At 35.7% G+C, this 23,308-nt stretch overlaps 2 protein-coding genes across 3 annotated transcripts; both read left to right on the forward strand.

Moving 5' to 3' along the window:
• Nucleotides 1-6,756: 6,756 nt before the first annotated feature.
• LOC116177259 lies at nucleotides 6,757-9,717 on the forward strand. Of its 2 annotated transcripts, XM_031496178.1 has the most exons (3): nucleotides 6,757-6,944; nucleotides 6,994-8,943; nucleotides 8,993-9,717. In XM_031496178.1, the coding sequence occupies exons 2-3, from the start codon at nucleotides 8,926-8,928 to the stop codon at nucleotides 9,584-9,586; spliced, it is 612 nt and encodes a 203-aa protein (XP_031352038.1). In that variant the 5' UTR covers nucleotides 6,757-6,944; nucleotides 6,994-8,925; the 3' UTR covers nucleotides 9,587-9,717. The 2 variants fall into 2 exon arrangements, with proteins under 2 accessions (XP_031352038.1, XP_031352037.1); XM_031496177.1 differs by having other exon boundaries at nucleotides 6,994-9,717.
• A 6,051-nt stretch (nucleotides 9,718-15,768) lies between these two features.
• On the forward strand, nucleotides 15,769-16,787 carry LOC116175482. The gene is made up of 2 exons (XM_031493618.1): nucleotides 15,769-16,059; nucleotides 16,107-16,787. Exons 1-2 carry the CDS (start codon nucleotides 16,045-16,047, stop codon nucleotides 16,785-16,787), a joined length of 696 nt encoding a protein of 231 aa, XP_031349478.1. The 5' UTR covers nucleotides 15,769-16,044.
• Nucleotides 16,788-23,308: the final 6,521 nt, after the last annotated feature.

A 23,308-nucleotide genomic window follows, 5' to 3' on the forward strand; every position in this document is an offset into this window, starting at 1 on the left:
TAACTCATAGGTATTAACTTACTTGGTTTGGGGTTGATGCATTATACCGCAATGTAGTTCATGTATTAACGATCCTCGAGATAGTTTATAATTTTGTACTGCTGTATGTCTGCTCGTCTGCCTGTGCACGATAACTTTGTTTAGAAACGTCCGGTCGCTTCGAAAATTGGTACACATGTTCTTAAGGTCCTTAAGGATATAAGAAAGGTCGCTATTGTTTTTTAGTTACGTAGACTAACGGGGCAAACAGTTACAGCCCAAAAACTGCTCGAACCTTCACAGAATGGTATCTTTTATAATAAATTCTTGTTACAAAGCACATATAAATGCCCGGTTTTCTGTGTCAGTAAATATTTATTAAACGTCAAACAATTTTGAAGATGAAAAAATAATATTGCGCATGCGCTATCTAATTTTTGTATTTGTTAAGATATTTAAATGAAATTGTATGTACGCACCTCGAATAAAAGTAAAAGTAATGCTAATGGGAATGCGGAGAAGTCAAAGATACTATTAAGACGATGGATGTTAGTGTTATTTGATTTGATCGTCTGTTAATAGTAGTAATAGTAATAGTAAGAAAATGGTCATTCAATTACAAAAACCTGAGTTTTTATTAGTCTTTGAAGTTTCATAACTTTGGATCTCCATAGGTACGGTTGTCCGCAACTTAACTTATTATTAAGTACACTAAATGAAAGCCCTATTCATTTTCTATGCACTTATAAAAATGGGTTGCTATGACTACAACCGTTTTCAAGTAATCAATTATCAAAGTACCATCTGCATCCGCCATTTCTTTTCTTAAAGTCAAAATAACTTAAAAATCATAAATAGTAGATATCGACATGTGGATATCAAAAGAACTGAAATTTCACGTAGAATCCAAAAAATGTAATAAAAAATAGGGGTTGCTATTTAAAATAACAAAGTTACTAGCCACTTCCTGTATTTCCGGAAGTGCGTCCATTTTTAAAATATTTTACATCTATTCGGCCTTCGGAGTAACTCCTAAGTACAAATTTTTAAAAACCTACCTATTTTACTTTCCCAGAAACGTTTAACTAAAGCTCCCAAAAAACACCCTGTATAGTGTTTCTGTAAAGATTTTTGCTTACGGCGTATTTTAGCGCATGATGAAAGGTACGATGTAGTAGAAAAACACGTTAAAAAACTTAACTTTTGAAAACGTTGTTAGCTCCCCCCACTTTTTAAAAATTTTTTATGGCTTAACCGTAATGGCGCTAGCTTTAATTCAAGTGGCGCAATTGAGCGCATAACCAGATGTATCGAGTGGCACAAATACCGGTAGCAAAATGCGTTATGGGGGGTTCCGTTCACTTGGCCCCTCCCAAATATATTTAAGGATAACCAAAAAACAAGAATGGCGCAAAGATATCTTTTTACGGCGCATTTCAGCGCATACCTGAGAGTACAATTTCGTATGAAAAGATGTTAAAAAAAAGTAACTTTTAAAAACGTTAAGTTGGCCCCCCCACTTTTTGAAAATTTGTCACGGCTTAACCGTAATGGCGCTAGCTTTAATTCAAGTGGCGCAATTGAGCGCATAACCAAATGTATCAGGTGACCTAGTTACAAGTGACAAAATACGTACTGTTTACCAAATGTTTTTTCGGATTTCTAAAAAACGATAATGGCGCAAGAATTATTATCGGTGGCGCATATGAGCGCATAACGAGCGCATTCATTTTAAAATAATACGACTATCAAATCTAACAGTGGGGGGGGGGCCAAGTTAACGGACCCCCTAGTATCAGACTTGAAATAATCACCCCCCGACCTTTAAGCACAAGCATGCCAGCAATAAAATAATAAAATCAAATCAGGTGCGCAATAGGGTGGTCCAAAAAACCTTGCGGATTAGTAATCACAGAAACTCTCCTATCTAACTATCTCGGAGAGGAGTCAAGGATTGTTCGTAGGTAATTCAATGCGCCAAGTGGCCTCTTGACTTGCAGTTATACCAGGAGGCGACGGTATTACGTTCTGGATTTAACCGGAAATCAAATAGGCTAGACTCCAAACAACATCACCGTACCAATGCACAATTTAGTTATTGTTATACTTATCAAATCTCTGGTCCCAATTTTTCAGTTTCTGTCGGGTTTGACCCAGAAGCATTGGCTTTTTATCAATGATTATAATATCCATGTTTAAAGTAGGTTATGAATTTGCGTGTCAATTTATTCAGTTATACAATTTTTTGAAAAATTTCATTTTTTCAATACTTCAAATTTTTGAAGGTCTAGTATTTGGTTATAAACCACCTCCTTTCCTCACAGTTTTAATCTACTTGCAAATGCAAAATGCCCCTCCTACAGGGTCAAAATCGACAAAAAGTGGCGAGGTCGAAAAGTAGTTACATAAAATGAACGAAAATACAGATTTGATGCAGCGTTCAAGGTTTAATTGGACTGAACTATAAACTTTAAGAATTGACTATGGTGTTATGATCACTCATCACAATGAAACCTTTCACTTATAAGCTAAACCATTTAACTTTGCTTAGGAATTCAATAAAATTAAGGAGGTAGATCAATTTTTTTTCAAAATCTGAAGAATTTTCTTAGTTAATAAATGGATTTTAAATTTCCAAAATACCACAAAAAATGTTAATCTATAGGCGAATGGAAAGCTCTCGGAAAGACCTACATTAAAAAAAAATACGTCCAAATCCGAGTTCACGAGAAATCCGCTTTTGACTTCGGACTTGTTTTTGACACAACCAAAAATGATTTTGCTAATCGGATCGCATCGAACTATTCTTTAAATCGTGAACTTTTTAATGCTTTTATTTGGCCAAAATGTACGATTTTTATTAACCAGAGCGCCAAGGGCCTATTATAGAGTTACCTTCCTTGTTATATTTCGGGCCATTGTTAGTTAAGTAAAAAAATTCCACAGTCCATCAATTTGCAAGAATCATAGGGACAATTTTTGGAAATGGTTGTCTTAGGATTCCACTATATGTAAAAAAAATTAGAGCGCTCTGGGAGACACCCAGTTTGAAAGCGCAAGCATTGTTTTGTAAATTTGTATATTTAATTATGCAATAACTAGAAAAGCTACGGATCGGGTTTGTCATATTGTTTTGTTATCAAAAGAAGTGACCAAATACGGATTTTCAAAAAAATCGGATGAATTTTACTTAGTAATAACCAATTGATAAACTTCGGGATTGCGTTTTTATATTTTTCCATAAAAAACATTTGAAAATGAACGTTTAATACCAACTGTATCGTATAGAATATTCAATTCTAAACAAATTCATTTTTCTACATTTTTTCCCTTATAGCAATTTAGTTAACGATATAATTGAAGTCAAATGCGAAATGAAACGACATTTTGCTATTTTTTGTTCGTTTTTTGTTTATACATAACAATTATTCCGGGAGTTTTCGGCTAGAGGGACTATGATTTTCGGATTCAGCGGATCTTTTTATATATGATACACTTGATTTCGTTGAGTGAAATGACAACACCCACCCCAATCTGCCCAAACCGTAAAGTACTTATGAATATTGACACAATAAATGCGATCGTGTGGCATTTGACGTCACTTTCAGTCGTCCAATAGTGATGCGTTTCGCAAATTGGATTTCGTTTGCTTATTTTGCACTTTTGAATTAATATTTTTTGTAATTTAAAACAAACTAAATAAGAAAGTAATGGTGTAAGTATAATGCCAGGACAATAAATATTTGCGGGAGAAAGAATCAGGTAAATTTAAACCACATGCATATTCCCTATTCATGAAATTCGTCAAATGTAAGAAGACGGTTTGATGTGGCCACCGCAGAGAACTCCCTCTCTCCTAGGTATTTTCCTGGTAGATACCCTGGCCCAGTAAATCTTGGAATTAATAATAGGAAAAGTAAAAGGTGTCAAAATTTGGATGACTAACAGATTATCGTAAGTATATCAAGTGCAAAATGTTGCAAGGGAAACGATCTTTTGATTCTTCTTCTATGCTATTCAAACAATTACGCTCTGCTTTGATTTTATATTCAAAAATTCATCATGGCTGGTATAGTATCTTTATTGGACAAACTTTCCGAGTCCAAGACACAAGCGATGGCTATTTAGGCCTTTAGGCTGAATTTTCACATGAAGTAGAATTGGCAATGAAGAACAACGAAAGAATATGGAAGATTACCATTTGTAACGGCAATTCAGTGCACAATTGCAGATTAAAGATAAAGTTAATGACAAATTATGTCACCTGTTAATAATTTATAGTTATTTAAATCTTTCATACATAATAGCTCGAATCACTACAAACAAAATTCTACAACTAACCAGTAAATTACTTGTTATGACATGTGTACTAGCTTGAGATTTAAGAGTCTTATCCAGCACGTGGCCTAATAAGAGTATTCTTATTAGGTCATGACTCATGATCCAGCATACCAGCTCCGATTCGAGATTTTTTCCGTTCGGTAACCCCCGTCTTGCAACTATTTAAATCTGCTTGTAGATTACGAATGCTACTTAAAATCGAATCACATTCTTTACTAAACTGAGTGGTAAACTCCACTAAGAAGTTGGTTACGCTTCCAGAACTGATACTTTTTTGAGCATACAGTTCATTCTTAACGTTGGTACAACAGCACTGTATTACCTCACACGAAACATCATAGCACTGCGATGCTTTTACCACAGCACTTCCCAACGCTATGTAGGTGTCAATAAAACGTTGTTTAACATTAGCGTCAACAGTAATTACTCTGGTCATGTAGTATTTGGATATGTCATCAACACGAGTAAGTAAGTTGTTGAGGCACTGCTTTTTAGTAGTGGTAGTAGATTGTTCATTAGTAATTTCACTCGGAACGTCTTTTAGAAGGGTAGTTATTTGTTGCATGCACTGTTGAGGGAGGTCCGCTATATTTGCAAGTAATTCGACGTATTGCGGATGAATAATCTGCATACATTGAGCCATGATCTCTTTTTCCGGTTTGTTGTACTGCGCGCCGAAAGCACACTGTAAAAAATCACAATGTAGCAATTAAAAAATTACGTGAAGGCTGAAGATGCCAATTATAAGTGCGAGTAGTTGCATTTTGTGACTGTTTTGCGTGTGAAAACGAGAGTATAAAACATAAATATATCAAGAATCTATTTATATATGCTGATAATTACTTATAGATAATAGTGAATACCCCATGTTTCTCAAAGTTCAAGAATTATGCAGTTTAAATCTTTGTTATTCTTAACATTCGGTACATTATTCTGCGGAACATTCCAAACCGGCGATTACAAACCGGCAATCCACGAACCGGCGTCGCACCAAGCCGGCGCTTGTCAAGCCGGCGTTTGCCAAGCTCATAGCTCAAAAACGATGCGTTTTTTTCGAATAAAAAATATAGGAACAAAGTTGTAGCAAATATTATGAGCTTTTGATTTTTAAAAGAAATTTTTTCCCTACGCGCGAAGCATCGTTTTCGAGATATAGGCGAAAAACCGCCAAACTATACATTCAACCCCCTCCCCTCTCTCTGGAGGCACAGAAAACACTCCAAGACTTTATCACTCAATCATCAGGAGACCTTCAACCACACATTCCCGAAAAATTGGAACTACACGAATTACTTTTTCTGTATTTCCTAGAATGACTGGACTCTGGACTGGAAATGAATTATTATAATTCAGAAATAGAGGCCCAAAAAGAACAATGTGTTAATATTATTGATTGACTGTTTGTAGGAAATACAAACTAAGCAACCGGGAACAGTGATTTTTGAGGATGAATCTTGGCAGAACGTCGGCGTCGGCGTCGACTACTTTCAATCCCTCGAATAACTTGCAAGCAAGCCGGTTTCTCAACGTCTATTTTCCTTGTTTTTTGTTTTGGAAAGTGTAATTACAGGTTGTTTATTCTTTCGTTCTAATGTATATTGCCCTGTGCGATTCTATTAACCGTTTATACCGTGGATCTGTATATATTCCCTCCTAATCTAGTGCGGCTGTGGCTTTTGTGTTTTACGAATACGACAAGTGAGTGAGGGAGTATCTCATTAGCTGTTCTTGTGGTTAGAATGTGGATCTGTTTGTGTGATAATTTGCATTCTCACCTGATCTTTTAAACTGGTGGTAGCCGATGGCGGAGCAGTCATGTCATTCTGATGTTTTTTGTTCACATGCAATTTATCATTTTACGAGTTGTTTTGTCTAAATTAAACCGTAGATGTACTTGATTTGTTTTTGTACTAAATTCATTTCCTGTGTTTTTAGTGATTGTTATGATAACGCTGGATCAAGACATGTACTACAAATTTATGTGAATAGTTTAACGCATAAGTAAACCCTAATAATACCACTACATTGCTGATGTTAAGGAAATCTCCACCATACTAACTTAAGAACTTTCTAGAAGTTCCTCGCAACGGTATAATAAAGTACCTACTTTACCTTTGATCATGGCAATCAGGAGTGATCATGTAGATCTTAAGGAACCTGTATGCTAAATTTGAGATCACATGATTGGTGTTTTGGAAGAGGTGAAAGAACAATGATCACCCAGGCAGATTAACATTAAAAAAAAGAGAAGTAATCTACTTTTCTTTTCGGAGAAGGGAATCACCGTACTGATACATACAAAAACCGAAAGATAAGCTGTAATTCACAAGATATTAGTAAATTACGAAATAGTTATAGGCATTGAACTTATCGTTTTAATTATTTATAACTCTCTGACAACTTTCATTATCTGAGTATGTATGTCACTTTCAAAGAGTATGAAAGAAATTACAGTAGAAAATCCCAAGTAAAAGTTAGAGTTCAGACCCCCGAGTGATAACGAAGTGGTAAATAGTTATAAAAGGCAAAATGCTTTTATCTTTAGTATTGTTGTTCAGCCAGTCCATTTGAACTTCATCATAATGCGATTTCTTGCAATTTTAATTGGCGTTTTAAGTGTTCACGTAAGTACTGACCAATTTTCCTTGTTAATTATAAAAATGTATTTTACAGTGTACCTTCGGTACGCAGTGTCAGAAACCGACTAAAGAAAGCAGCGACGATTGTATGAAAATTATTCATCCGACACATGGCGAATTATTGGGAAATGTGCCCTACATGCCTCAACAATGTTTGGAAGGTATAGCGACTCTTCTCAAAGATGTTCGTCGGCAAATTGAAGGGCGACGTTCCTCTAACCCTCAGTGTATGAAGGACTTACTAAATCGTCTTGATGATATATCGAATGGCCATTTGAGGAAAATAATAAGCGTTGATAGCAGCGTTAAGCAGAGCTTTATTGGCGTTTATACGGCCTTGGGTAATGCTATTGTAGGTGCGCAACAATGCGTGGACAAACCTCACGCCTCGTGCGAGGAAATTCAGTTGTGTTGCTCCGACGTTAAGAGTAAGCTGTATACTCAAAGAAATGTGAATTTGGAGAACATCAGCGATTTCCTAATAGAATTTAAAACTCAGTTCGGTAAAGTATGCGACTCGGTTACGAACAGTATTCGCGATTTGCAAAGAGATGTTAATTCTACGACCTCCTGCTGAGGCTTTGTTTATATAATTGTTGTAATTTTTTATTTGGGTTTTTTTATTACTCGTGTGATACTTATGAATATAAAATGGATTTTATTTGTATAGTTACATTTTCCACGGTCTAAGAAAACAATTGGACCATTGGAGGGCAAGGGGTATAGAATTAAAAATTCTGCCTGCTTTCCTACATTTAAATCTAGACAGCTAAAGTTTGAAAGAGAAAAACCTCCTCCAAGTGATATTGTAACCGGTTGGCAAAAAAATTCTTATTGCTTTGAAATCTGCTTATTGTCTAAGAGCTGGCTACGGAAAAAAGTGACTTATCGCTACATGGCCGTTTTTTTTGTAAAGTATCCTGATACATAGTGAAGTAGAAAAAGTCATGTCTGCCAGTGAGATCCCGTGGCTTAAGGTTGGGAGGGGCAGTCAAATATGTCAAATTTTAATAAAACTGAGGCCTATCTTCCGAATATATTTACCTCTGGCACCTTTATTTTGAATCTGACGCATCAAATGGTTAATTTAACGTCTAGGTAAAGGAAACCTCCTCTTTATAACATAACATTCAAAAAAAGCTTTCGGATTTATAAAGAATTATACTTCTTCTTGGTAAATCGGCAAGGACACTTAAGTATATCAAAGAGTACCCATACTCTTTGCTTATATGACTATAAATGTGAACTATTAAAATATTTTACCTTTTTAAAATAATTTAAATATATTAAATTCGAAGAAACGGAATAGTGCAATACAGAAAAAGCTAAAAATCTATTATAAATAAAATGTAAATTGCAGGCCTTTTTTCGAAATTTTTAAAAATAAGTTAGATACCCATCCGTAAAAAACGAACTGGCAAATTTTTTGATAATTTTATATGTCAAAACATAGAAGTTCATGCGTTAACGTTCTATGCATGTGTAAGTTTTATATTACCCTTCAATCCTTAAAGAATGCTCTACAAAATGCATGTACAATATGAAATTTTAAATGTTAGCGGTATTATTCTCAATCAGAAATGAGCGCCCTGAAATTAAATTAACCAGCAATATACAAATTATGTTTATGCTGTAGTTATTTTGGCGAGAAAACATTTTAAATTTCACTGTTATTAATATTTTGTGAAATACAACGCTTTTACTTAATTTATGAACGATGGCTTCAGTGAAATTGCCATATTAAACTTACAAAGTGCACGTTTGCGTGGTAACTACATAATAAGATGCATTAAATCAAGGAAGCGCTCGTAAGGTACGCATAATTTTGCATAAGTTATCTGGATGTTTTGGTGAATGTACCAATTATCTTTGAACTAAATCACAACTAATCAAGAGGGGGTCCGTCGTATAAGTAACCACAAATTAAGCACGGTGGTAGTTGTACTTGTAGCAGCATAAAAAAACTATGAAGGGTTTAATTGTGGTATGTATTCCATGATGCGCGGATGGCCACCTTTGAATCGATATTTCAGGTTACGCTGTCGTTAGTAGCTGTGGCTAAGTGCCGGCCAGATGTATCCCTTGCAATCCCTTCAGGTGCTTACCTTCCGATCGGACAAAGTCATGCCGACTACTCTTCCAGTTTTCCATCTGGAGTTTATGGTGCCCCAATATCTGAAGATCAAAGGCATGTCTACTTTTATGCGGGTGGCGAAGATCTATATTCCAGGCTGAAAATAAACATCGTGCCCACTTCCCATAAAAATACCAAAATAATCTTCGTCAAAGCACCAAGTCATCAAGTAGTACCCGAAGTTATCGCGCCACCTTCGCTTACAGAAGACAAAACTTTGGTCTACGTACTGGTCAAAAAACCGCAAGATGGATCTATTACCATTCCAAGCGGTGTCGGTATTAAACAAACGAAACCGGAAGTGTTCTTCATCAAGTACAACAGCAAGCACGACGCGGCGTCACAAGTAACAGCCGGCGCGCATGGACAACAGGTAGGGTCCAGTGTTCCAGATGTGGGAAGCGAAGGTGCATTCGTTAATACATTGAGGGGCGCCGATGCTGGAGGTTACGGTGGTAACCACGGACAACCGGGAGCTAGTGGGCCATATTAAATACATCAGAAGCAAATGAATTCACTTCATTTTATTTTACTATCTGAATCTTCTCTTCTAGTCCATGTTAGTTAATTAATAAATGTTTACGTAGCTGCAAGAGCCATAATTTTGACCCTCACCATTACAGAATTCTGAGCTGGTTTCAATATCATTTGAAATGTTGGAAAAATGAAAATTTACCGAAGTATAGACACCCTGTGTAATCAACGTCGTAAATGTCATGTATTGAGTAAGCTATTATGATTTTGTAAGCAGTATCTAGTTAGCTTGGTGAAGATGAGTTGCTCGACTACGACACCGTACGGTTAGGTCCAAGTCCAGTACTTAACATATTCAAATTTGTACCCGCTACCAAACTAGTAGAAAAATTCCCAAATTAAATGGCATATATATGATTAGATGTACCTAATAGCTAACATTAATTCTTATTTCCATTACAATCAGATTTTTTGAATAGACAAATATACTAACTACAGTTGTTGCAAACGGCAGGTCCACTACATTCAACGGATTTATTGGAAATCTTTCCGATGCTCTCGTGAAGATAGTCGTGATTATTCGCAATGCAATTTCCAAAAACGGTAAAGATAATGGGAAACGAAGTGATTATTATAAAGAAAAGGAAAGGCTATATACTCTTGCTCTACCGTTACATCGAAATACGATTTGTTTCTCAATGATCAGGAAAAACCTTTTCTTGTATACAGAGTTATCCAAAAAAGTCGACTCGATCTTAAACCTTAATAAATAAGAAATTGGTCTTCCATCTGACTGCGCTCTGCACGGACCGTCTATAGAATTCTTGCTGATGTTATCCCTACTCAGTAGGCAGAGCCTACTAGATTAGGAATTAGCGGCGGGTGACCTATATAAGCGTCCACCAAAACCACTGGGATCATCCAACGACCGAGCGTCTTTGGCCAGCCCTAGGATTAAACAGATTGAGATATACGGGGCATTTCTTTCCGTACCGCTACTCCTTAGTTGACTCCTTGACACGCGAAATCTGATCCTGTATATATTTTATTCTGTATATATGTTGCTTTTACTGAGTTTATATAGTGAACAGTGTTCTTTAAACCACCACGTTATTCTACCCCGTAACAACTGAGTTACGCCGTGGAGATTTTCAACTTTGTTTTCTGTTTTGGATATGCTACGAAAATGTTCGACCACAGCACGACGATGACTTTATGGAGATGATGTTTCGCCCATTAGGTGATGATCATAGTCATCATGCTGCCGAGACCCCATAAAAACTTGACGAACCGAATAGCTAAATTTCTCCCGAGGATAACACAACACCAGAATATTATAACAGTATTTATAGAAATTATCCGATAATGTAAGGATATTAAAGACATTTGGTTACCATAGATTCACCTATATTGTTCAACGAAAATATCAATATCATTTATTCGATAAGGGATAACCAATTGCATTTTCCAAGTAAGCGGATCAGATGTAGGTACTTAGAGTAATAACTACGCTAAACTCGAAACTTATTACTGCATAAACTTTATCAGATATAAACTGTACATTAATGAGTTTCACTTCTGTAACTTTCTCTGTATCAAAAGCTAATTATTGTCCTAAATCATCAAACTTTAATAATGTGCTGCTGTTCTAAAACTTCCCAAATCATACCTACCCTTCCCATCCTTGCCGATTACATTAATTGACACTTGGCTCGGAGCGGTTAATATTATCCGCTTTAGTGTATACGCGTCTCTATTACTCTTCTCGAAACGCTTTCATTCTGTACCTACTATGTAACAAGTAGAGGTATTACACAGAATGTTAAGAGTAGTGATATTTGCATACATTCCCTTAAAACTAAATTATGGAACAAGTGCAAGCGAAAATTTAATAATCTCAGGGTAAATTTATAATAGGCCACTAATATGTTTAATGCTCAAATAACGCCTTCTCTGTATACATATGTAAAATTTTTTACAAAATTTCTACCGCCAGATGGAGAGTGCCAGGGAGAAAAATGTCAAAGTTATAACAAACTGACATATTTCTTATTGGGAAAACAGTTGTTTTAATTTCTTAAAAATTTTCGCAGAGTACATTAGCCACAAAGAATGTAAAACTGTCAAATACTTTTTTAAAATATGAGTTTTTAGCGCCGTGACGTCATACAAGCGTTTTTTCAAATAGTAACTCATGAACCAAATTTTCGAATGGTTACTCATTCAAATACGAGTACTACCAGGAGCAACGTTGCTGGACTGTAGGTACACAATAAATGAATTATTAGTAATAAACGGTGGACGGTATTTACGGAGGTATTTACGGGAGCACATATATAAGAATTATCGACTATCGCAATTATTAATTGAATAATGACTAAATTTCGTTTTTTCTCGGGTCAACTAAGACATGGAATTCGGAACAGAACAGTAATACAAATAGCAGGTTGGTATATACGATACTTTTAAAGCAAGCATTTTTGCTTAGAAAAAATATCAGTTTCAGGAGGTGATTTATTGGGGTTTAACTGTACCTGCATAAACCAGACGAATTGCGAAATGTCACTTAGTAATTTACATACGGGGTGTTCCTATTATTCCCGAAACTATCGAAAAATGATTTATATAAAATACTATTCCTATGGAATTATCCATTTATTTTCGAAGAACTCAATTCTTAGTCTTGCAGAATTATATTTCGTATATGATATACAGGGTGTTTGGTAAACATGCGGCAAAAATGAAAGAGGTTATTCCTTGGACTATTCTAATGTTATTTTATCCTTTGATGATTTTTGAAAAAACGCTTCGTTGCGAAGATACATGTGTAATTTCTGCCCTTATTACTTAAACGGTTGTTTGTGAAATCCTCTATCATGGCTCATCATTCGAATGCGTTTTTTCAAAAATCATCAAAGGATAAAATATCATTAGAATAGTCCAAGGAATAACCTCTTTCATTTTTGCCGCATGTTTACCAAACACCCTGTATATGATGATATACTAACTAATAATAACTAACTTCGAACTAAATATGTAAATCTCTGGAATGTTCTTGTTAATTTAACTGTGTGTGGGTGAGTCTATTGAGAGCATTAGTAATAATGTGCGTTTACTGAATATTACGATATCCGTAAGCAATCATGGTTTGGTATTCATTTTGAATATTTTTCCGTTTCTTTAAAGAAATCCATTTTGCAAAAAAACAACGCCCGTGCCCATACAGAAATACATAGGTACCACTTCGCCCACTAAAGATTTTTGGTACATTAAGGGTAGGGAATTGAGAAACTTGATGAATCCTTCACAGATACCGAAACAATTTCTACATACAGGGTGTTTTTTTGGGAGCTTTAGTTAAAAGTTTCTGGGAAAGTAAAATAGGTAGGATTTTGAAAATTTGTACTTAGGAGTTACTCTGAAGGCCGAATGGATGTAAAATATGTTCAAAATAGCCGCACTTCCGGAAACACCGGAAGTAAATAGTAACTTCGTTATTTTAAATGGCAACCCCTATTTTTTATTGCATTTTTGGATTGTACGTGAAATTTCAGTTCTTTTGATACCCACATGTCCCTATCTTTTAAGTTATTTTGACTTTAAGAAAAAAAATGGCGGATGCAGATGGTACCTTGATAATTGATTACTTGAAAAAGGTTATAGTCATGGCAACCCATTTTTATCAGTGCATAGAGAATGAATAGGGCTTTCTTTTACTGTACTTAAAACAAAGTTAAGTTGCGTACAACCGCACCTATGGAGATCCAAATTTAAGAAACTTCAAAGTCTATAAACTCAGTTTTTTTAAATGGAAAGACCATGTACTTAATATTGCATGAGATAGAGAATCGAAATTGGCATATTTTGATATTACATGTTCCTATAGCTATCTTTAACAGTTTCTGATTTATTCCCATTTCATTGAATTGATTTAGGAATTGATGCCATTTTTGTTCGCATTTTCTTTTTAGTAGTTGGCCATGATTTTATAACAATCGAATTTTAAACAAATCAAGGAATGGATTCTTTAATACCACTGATTCTAGTTCTAGTCTAAATAATTCATTAATAAATAACTCATTTAATAAGGATATAGGACAGAAAATTTTTGAAAAATCTAAACAGAGTCGTTCAACTGAATTTCTTAAACAACGTATAAGTCTGGAAATTAAGAGAGGTAACGCGATATCTGTTCTAGCAACAATTCCATACCAAAAATGTTTCAACAAAGTTTTTTATATTTTGCATTGAATTTATTTTGTTAATCTTGCATTTGCAATTCAATTCATTTTCTTAAATATTCTCTTGTAGAGCTTTGTATAACTAGTGCTTCAACGGTTTGTAGTGCATTAGGGGTACAAAATTTCAAAAATTCATACAATTTCGTTCTAGTTTTCGAATGAATGTACGGAAAGCACGCGCCGCGATTTGGCCCATTTCACCATAAATAACAATTAAATTCCAAAATAGGTGAAACCACTGCGAGTCATTTTTCGATTTTTGAAAAACTTATGTTAACCTATAACAGTGGGTGATGGATTAGTGTCACTAGATTTGTTTAAAATTCAATTGTTATAGAATCATGGCCGACTACTAAAAAGAAAATCCTAAAAAAATAGTGTCAATTCAATAAAATGGGAATAAGTCAGAAACTGTTAAAGATAGCTATAGGAACATGTATTGTCAAAATATGCCCATTTCGATTCTCTATCTCATGGAATAGTAAGAACATGGTCATTCCATTAAAAAAAACTGAGTTTTTAGTCTTTGAAGTTTCATAAATTTGGATATCCATAGGGGCGGTCGTACGCAACTTAACTTTTTTTTAAGTGCACTAAAAGAAAGCCCTATTCATTCTCTATGCACTGATAAAAATAGGTTGCCATGACTACAACCGTTTGCAAGTAATCAATTATCAAGGTACCATCTGCATCCGCCATTTTTTTTCTTAAAGTCAAAATAACTTAAAAACCATAAATGGTAGATATCGACATATGGGTATCAAAAGAAGTGAAATTTCACGTAGAATCCAAAAAAGCAATAAAAAATAGGGGTTGCCATTTAAAATAACGAAGTTACTATCTACTTCCGGTGTTTCCGGAAGTGCGGCCATTTTGAAAATATTTTACATCGATTCGGCCTTCAGAGTAACTCCTAAGTACAAATTTTCAAAAACCTACCTATTTTACTTTCCCAGAAACTTTTAACTAAAGCTCCCAAAAAAACACCCTGTATATAGCAGGCCATTTGGGACACAATACCGCAAGGTCTATTGGTTTTCCCACTAAAGGCAAAAGAATGGTCCGCCATTTTGCCTTCTGATTTTCCCGATAGTTTAATATTAATTAAAATGTTAACATTCCGTGGAAACATTTTTACATTTACCACTACACAATCTGCTGAAATGGAAATCTAATAAAAACATAAAATCGATAATGAACTTTGTGCTGAGCGAGAAGGGTGGTGTAAGTTTCTTTTAATTAGATGTCACTTAGGTACTTAACAATACCACTTGCAGAACGGTAGCTTTAACATAGAACTGTAGGTACCTACTCTGAATTTCTTTAGTTAGGTACAGTGGCGGCGCGAGGTGGTGGCAAGTTGGCTTTTGCCAACCATTTGCGCAAAAAAGGCGCCAGAAAAGGCGCTTAAATGGACAGGTACAATTGCATAAAAATTAAAAAAATGATTAAAAAACAAAAAATTATTTGCATAGTAATTTTACATTACGAGACAAGTTTTTTGGGGGTAAGGGCCAACAAATATTTGGGGAGGCAACAGGCAAAGTTCTCATCCCAGAATCTCAATAGGCGCCTATTCGAGTAGCTGCCAACGGGGCGAGCGCAGCTCGCGCCGCCACTGGTTAGGTATAGGTACAAATCGTAACCCCAAGGCAAACATTTTGGCGTACATTAGTAATGAAAACGTAGTCTTTTTTTAAATTTTTTCCATTTTTCATTTGTGCAGATACAGTAGTAAAGGTTCCCACTCTTGTTTATCTAAATTCATCTAAAATGCACGATTTCTTGCAGGAACTGTTTAATAATGCATGCCGAAAATGCCAGAAATGTTATCCCATAACTAACATTCCAACGTAGAACCATATTTTCGAGTGATTTATACGACGAAGTAAAGAACAGAACTTACATAAATAGTAATTATTTGTTAAAACTAAACTTTTACTCTATTCTCTGCTAAGCAACAAGTTCAATCACCTTTTATTGAATATTTATTCGGCAAATTCGCAAGCATGACAAACATATAGACCAATTCTGATAATTTTTTTAACATTAAATTTAATTTATTAGGTCGTTATAAGTGTATACATTTAAACCATAAAACGCAACAACGAACACCTTTCCCAAAATTACCATTTGCCCAGTTAACTCGATTGCTAAATTTGCAGGGGGGATGCTAATATATTAAGTAATATCGAATTGCTGTATTCTAAGTTGTGTCCGTTGAATCAAACCGACAATGAACGTACTAACGGTAAGTAATTAACACTGAATTAATCTTCTGACATTGTTCTATTGCAGATTATCCCACTCTTAGTTGCTGTAGTCCATTCGCGACCCGAACCACCATCACCTAGCTACCTGCCGGTTTCAGATCAGAGTGCACCCACGGCTTGGGAAAACGGGGTTTATGGGTACGGAGGTGGATACCAAGCGTCCCAAGGTGAAAAGCACGTATACTTCTTCGCGTCCGGCGAACAGCCCGAGTACTCGCGTTTCCGGATTTACGTGGAACCAAGCTCCCGAAAGAACACCAAAATCATCTTCGTTAAGGCACCATCGCACGGAGGAGTTATTCCCGAGGTGATCGCCCCGCCGTCGCTGGCCGAAGATAAGACCTTGGTTTACGTGCTGGTGAAGAAACCCGAAGACGGCTCTGTTACAATTCCGGCAGGAGTAGGCGTCAAGCAGACCAAACCGGAAGTGTTCTTTATAAAATACAACAATAAACACGACGCTAAAGCTCAAGTTAACTTGGGCGTTGAAGGTCAACGCGTTGGAGTAAAGGTGCCAGATCTCGCAAATGAAAATGTGTTTATTAGCACGTTAGGATCTGGTGCTGAACATAGTTCCGAAGTAGGTGGCGGTTATCAATCGTTTGTAAGCCATAGCCAAAATGGCAATGATGGAATTTCTGCACAAGGAGGGGTGAGCGGTGGTAATGATAAACATGGACCCACTGGTGCCAGTGGACCGTATTAGTAATGATAAATAATTAGTTATACAAAATGAAAAACACAATAAAGTTGTATTGTAAATTAGTTATGCTAGTTTTTCTAATCATGATTCGTTTTTCTTGCGGGGCACATTAAGCTTTATACATCATTACATTCGACACAAAACTAAATCGACAGATCCAAGATTTCAAGATAAGGGTCGGACCACGCAGGGTTGCATACACCATACACTGTTTTTTATACTGCGTTACCTTTTTACGAACAGCAAAATCCCTCGAAAGTAACTAAACGTACTATCATGATCTCAAACTAACGTTAATAAACAATATAAACATTCTGTAGTAGATCACTCCCGTGAACCGCAATGGTGGGAATTGTATGTGAACCAACAACTTGGGATGGCTATCGAATACGAGAATAAACAACCCTATCATTAATAAAGGTCACGTCCGAGCTTTACGTTAGGCCACATCTCGGGCGCAGTATAATAATGTAAATACAGTGTCGACTGCCGCTTTTGTATTAGAGGATTGCTTGCATCTGATGCATGCGACATCGACATCACGATCTAACCGATCGCATATTGAAGCTTCCGGTATCACTTCAGATTTCAAATGCAATGCCTACGTTTTTTATTTGAAAAGAGCAATCCAGTTTCTGTATAAAATTTGCATGTGGTTGATATATCGGGTGTTTTTTTAAGCACGATAGAACTTTCCATCGCGATGGCTGTGAAATCAGGTGTCAGTTTGCTCATTATTAGTGACATTTAAATTTACTATAGTGTGACAAATCATCATGAATAGACTCACTCCTGAACAACGCTATCAAATTATTCAAATTTACTTTGAAAATCAGTCATCGATTCGCAAAACGTATAGACGCCTTCGTGAATTTTACGGTATACATAATCGTCCATCTGAACTATAGCCATTCGTCGGACTGTGGAAAGATTACATACCACCCTTTCTCTAATGGATGCAGTAACACCAATATGTCGAAGAAATGTACGCACTGAAGAGAATATTGCCGCTGTAAATGAAAGTGTGCAAGAAAATCCAAAACTGTCTCAGTAGGTAGGGCTTTGTCCGTCCACTACATGGAAAATTTTGCACAAAGATCTTGGGCTACATCCATATAAGATACAGTTAGTGCTGGAATTAAAGCCACAAGACCATCGATTGCGGTGTACTGGGCTTTAGAGCAGTTGCAAGTTGATTTCAAGAAATGGACCTGTCAAGTGGCCACTCAGGTTCTGCGATTTGACGCCTCTTGATTATTTCCTATGGGGCTACGTAAAATCATTGGTTTTTGCTACTAAACCAGCAACCCTGCACGCCTTGGAAGCCAACACTGTCCGTATGATTAATAACATAATGGCACCAATGCTCGAAAAAGTGACCCGAAATTGGACTGACAGAATCGTCAGAGACAGCCGCGGTGGCCATATGCCTCAAATAATAATATTAATGTCATATGATCTTTCCAATAAACATAGATTTTTTATCAAAAGCTGTTTTTTGTATTATTTATTCAAGTTTAAAATTCTATCGGGCTTAAAAAACACCCTTTACAAAAAAAGAACAAATTCGTGATTTAATATTTAAGAAACTAATGAAATCTAGCATCCCGTGTGCTGTCAGGTTGCGCGCTGTCGGTTGTGTTACACAGCGAAGACCTGCATCAACTTGTCCAATGTTCTGTTTTGAAGGTTTATTTTTGCGCCTACGATTTCCCCATGTAATACATCCTGCCAGCACACGGCATGCTAGATTTCAAAATATTGAATCACCAATTTCTCCATTTTTTGTCACGAGAATAGCTCTAGGGCTTTCATGGATTACTTTTCAGCATTTTACAATTTCACATTTTAATAGCTTTCAACCCGTACGACAACATCGGGAATGTCTTCCTCATAATAGTAACTTTACACCGATATTTAAAATATTGTGCCTCCATCTTTCACGGAAATGATAACGTATTTGTTACGACTGTTATGTAACGGAGCCCGACATTCCCAACAAGGACTCAAGATACGAAGAATACACATAACATATCAGCCTCGTTTATGACCAGGCGTCCAGGCGCCTGCATTAGGACGTGATATGTCACACAAGTCACCATAACAACAATATAGAGGTATGTTCATTGTTCAGGGTAAGCATTCCTGGTTTGAGCTCAGGCGTCCCCCTTTGGCTAGGAGTATAGGACATACGTTGTTTCACTATAATACAGGGGTATAATGTTTGCATACAAAGTAGGGTTTATAGACCCATCACATAATAGTATTCCAAAAACATTAAAGTTCGAGAGTCGTGAAAAATAATTACATTTGGTACATATGCAAAATAAGATGATGGGAAAATACAACTACAAACAAATCCAACAAATATATTATGCCCTCACATAAAACAAACAAAACCCTCGACCCATCATACAAGCCGACAACAAACATCATAATTGAATTTAAAAGTTGTACTTGAATTTTCACTTCACCTTCCTGCGAATGATTAAAATATAAAATACATGTAAAAAGTTACTGAGCACTCTAACTATTTTCACAAAATCTCCCAGATACCCTAAATTGAAAACACCCTGAATATTAATCTCAAATGAAGACCACCCACACCTGTGGAAAGTTCTATCTATCAGAAACTGTAATATTCCCTAAATTAGATTAACACCCTGTCCTTATGCTCAACCTTCCCCTAACACATGTAAATCTAACACTGGGGTCAAAACAGGAAAATATTAATTAAGCTAAAGGACTTTTCTTAACTCGCCATTTCTATGAACGTAATTCAAGCGACATTCTCAATACGCACATAAGAAAATTTCGTACGCGCTATCAATAGCAAATAAAAATTACTCAAACATTGCCTTACAAATTCAAATTTATAAAAACAAACCCTGATAAATCGGCAAGCAAGTAATACAGAGCAATTACCCTACATCCTATGCTAATACAGTAATTGCAAAGGAAAAAACAAGGGATATATTTACTTATATTTACGAATCAAGCGCATACCACCAAAAGCTATCTACGTTCTGCCGCCTCAGCAAAACTTCGTCACCTTCTCTTTCTCGCTTGTTGAAAGCAAAGCATCCGCACTCTTCGCGGACCCTGGTCCTTGTGGAATTTGAAATATGCACTTCTCGGTTAAAAATTTATAGTGGGGTATCATGCGTTTTCCTCATTATATTAATGAAATGCATAAAAGCGGAAATGACAAAATTCAAAAACGGTCAGATATGTTTCATCATAATACGAAGCACGTGACTAAACTGACGAATCCGGACGATTCCAAAAAATGAAAATAATCTGAATAGTCCCATGCAGTAGGGGAATACCAAGTCTGACCATCCTGAAGAAACGGGAGAACCAGAAAAATTCCAATGAAGGTTCCGAGGGTTAAGAATCTTAAAAAATATGGATTTCATAGAATCAAAGAATCTGAAGGAAAAGATCAGAAACAAACTTCACTAACCAAGAATTGTAAAAGTTCACAACTAACTAACTAATGAATTTGAAGATTTGGGAAGAAATTTGAAGGATCCTAAAAAAACACGAATCTCAAAAGTTCCAAGAAACGAATAAATAATGCAAGTGGGTACTATGAACTATCGGAAACATCCAAAGCAATCGAATGGTGCAAATAATCTCAACAAATGCAGCCAGCCGAAAGCAGAAGGCACGGGTACTTTTCAATGAGGTATACGTAGGGATTCGAACAGGCGGCAGCGATATACAGCTTCTCTCCAAATCAGATAGGTAGCTCCTGCACTGTTTCAAACAAAGCAGTGCTTGTATGCCCAAGGAATGTTTTCAAAACGTACATGCTTCAGAATAATGAGGTTAGGACCAAGTCAAGACTCCTTCTTGAAGAGCATCGTTAATCAAATATACGGACTACATACCTATACAGAACTCAGCACTTGATTTCCCACGAATGGTATTAATTTACGAAGTTTACGAACAATTTCTGTCTAAAGTCCTGGATGAAAAGAAACAAGTAGATGTTATTATACTGATTTTTCTAAGGCGTTTGACAAAATTAGTATCTCGATTTTAATTGACAAACTTCGAATTACAGGGATAACAGGATTATCACTAAACTGGATTTCTTCATTTCTAAGTGATAGAAGACAAGTTGTCCGAGTAGGTAACTTCCAGTCTATGCAAATAACGCCTACGTCTGGAGTCCCCCAGGGTTCCCACTGTGGGCCCGTTTTATTTTTGTTATTCATCAATGATATCGTGGATGTAATCGCACATTGTGACTGTTTAATGTATGCGGATGATTTAAAAATTTTTCACTCCATACAATCTGAATTAGATTGCATTAATTTACAGTCAGATCTCAATCGTATATCTTCGTGGTGTGCAACTAATAGACTACAATTGAATGTAAAGAAAGTGTGCGGCAATGTCGTTTTATAGAATAAATCCCCTATTACATTTAACTATTACCTAGACAATCAATTGTTACAAAAGAAATCTGAAATTAGTGATTTAGGAGTTATTTTCGATCGACGACTAAATTTCAATTCCCACATTGACGCTACTTACAATAAATTAATCCGCAGTTGGGGTCTTGTTTGGGTTTATTGCTAAAGATTTGAACGTACAATGTTTGAAACTACTTTTCTGTTCAATTGTTCTATGCCATGCCGACTACGGATCGGTATTGTGGTCTCCGATCACTGACCAAAATCGTAAGAAAGCTGAAGAAATTTCTTAGAACAATGGAATATAAGCTTGGAATTCCACATATCCAAGGAGCTACGCATCAATTAGATCGGATTTGGGCCTACATTCCTTGGAAAACCGGAGACGCATTGCCGACTTATGTTTTTTACACAAACTTCTAAATGGTGCTATTGATTGTCCTGAAATTCTTAGTTTGGTGGATTTTTATGTTCCTAGGACTACATGCGTCACCAGAAATATACCTACCAGCCTTCAGAATTAAACAATTTTCGAGCAATGTGTCTAGGAATAATCCTTTAACAAGAATTTGGTCCGATGCAAACTATTTTTGGAAATTGCCGTGGTTTAATCTGTTTAATTCTGATTATCAGGCTTATAAAATTAAGCTCAAACGTAATATTGATTACTAAATATTTTTTGTTTTTATTCCATTGTGTGATTTCTAGTTTTCTATTTGTATTGTTTAGCGAAGGTTTATTGGGTTGAAAATCAATTTATGTTAAATTAGCTTAGAACATGTTTTTTTTGTGGTATTTAATGTAACAGGTGAATTCCGTAAATATCTTATTATTATTATTATTAATAACGATCGTGGGAATCTGAATAAAAGGCAGAATGTCCCAACTCGAGAGGTAGGAGCCTCGCTAGAAGAACATCTGGTAGTACGTATATTAACTAAGGCAATGATTATATGTTACTATGTATTGTAACATACCGGCGCCTCTATGAGACATTGAGCCCGAAGCGAAATTATTATAGATTGTTCTATGCATGAGCCATTCAACATACCTAATTGCTTAATGTCCTGTTAATGTTAATTCAACAACAAAATTGTCTAGAAAAAGTATTGACAATATAAACTAAATACAACTACGATAAAGTAGCCTGATCTCGAAATCTACCACAAAATAAATTACTACGCAACGCCGTATAAATTTAAAGATGATAAAGAGCGCTATTTATATAAATTAAACTATATCCTTATTAATTATTTTTGTACGTGTTACTTCAATAAATACAAAAATAAAAGTTACTCTGCGTTTCTTTAAAATTAAATTCGTGATGGACGATGTAAAATTTTGTATTCTGTCTAAAGGGTTTAATGCAATTCAACTGAAATTTTGGAAATGATCACCATTTGTTTTGTTGAATGGCGAACGCGTTTATATTTACCCTTGCGAATTAGTTTGCAAATTATTTATTTACCTAACTCTAATGCATCCAAATCGGTGTCGCTTTTGACAATGATGGGCTATCAATAAAACTCTTTACGTGGTGCTATTATGGACGTAATTCAATAACGTCAGAAACGTGACCTACATAACCCCCGACGTCACTGAAAATGTTAACTGAAATTTAATATTAAAATAGACCTCCTTAAATGTTAAACCGGGTTAAGCTTATATCGCGATATCATTACTCGGGATAAATTAATGAGATTTCCAATTACTTCAGCTATACCCTTCTCGAGTCCTACGAGAACAAAAAACGTTAATATTTTATAGCAGCTCTAACTACTGATCCGAAAGCGTTCAATAAGCGCCTTTATTTAGACTTTCGCTTGACTTTTTATTGTCCAGGGCAAAGTAATATGAAACCTTTTTTCTTCTTTTGAATAAACCAAAAATAAATTACTTTAAATAGCTAAGCTGAAATTTATGCTATATGAATATTAGCTGACAACGTATTACTTTATGTTTCAACGATTTTATTGGAAACAATTTTCCCAATTTTCTATTTCCCTTTGCATCCGTTTAAATAGACCACATCAAAGCATTACAGATACCATCACCTGCCAACTTCTGAAAATTGACAATTTACATACAGTGATAAAT

The sequence above is a fragment of the Photinus pyralis genome, unplaced genomic scaffold, assembly GCF_008802855.1.
Source record: "Photinus pyralis isolate 1611_PpyrPB1 unplaced genomic scaffold, Ppyr1.3 Ppyr1.4_LG7, whole genome shotgun sequence".
NCBI lineage: Eukaryota > Metazoa > Arthropoda > Insecta > Coleoptera > Lampyridae > Photinus > Photinus pyralis.

Excerpts from the sequence above, each read along its gene's own strand:
- LOC116177259 (XM_031496177.1), top strand. The coding sequence starts at position 8,966 with ATGGCCACCTTTGAATCGATATTTCAGGTTACGCTGTCGTTAGTAGCT.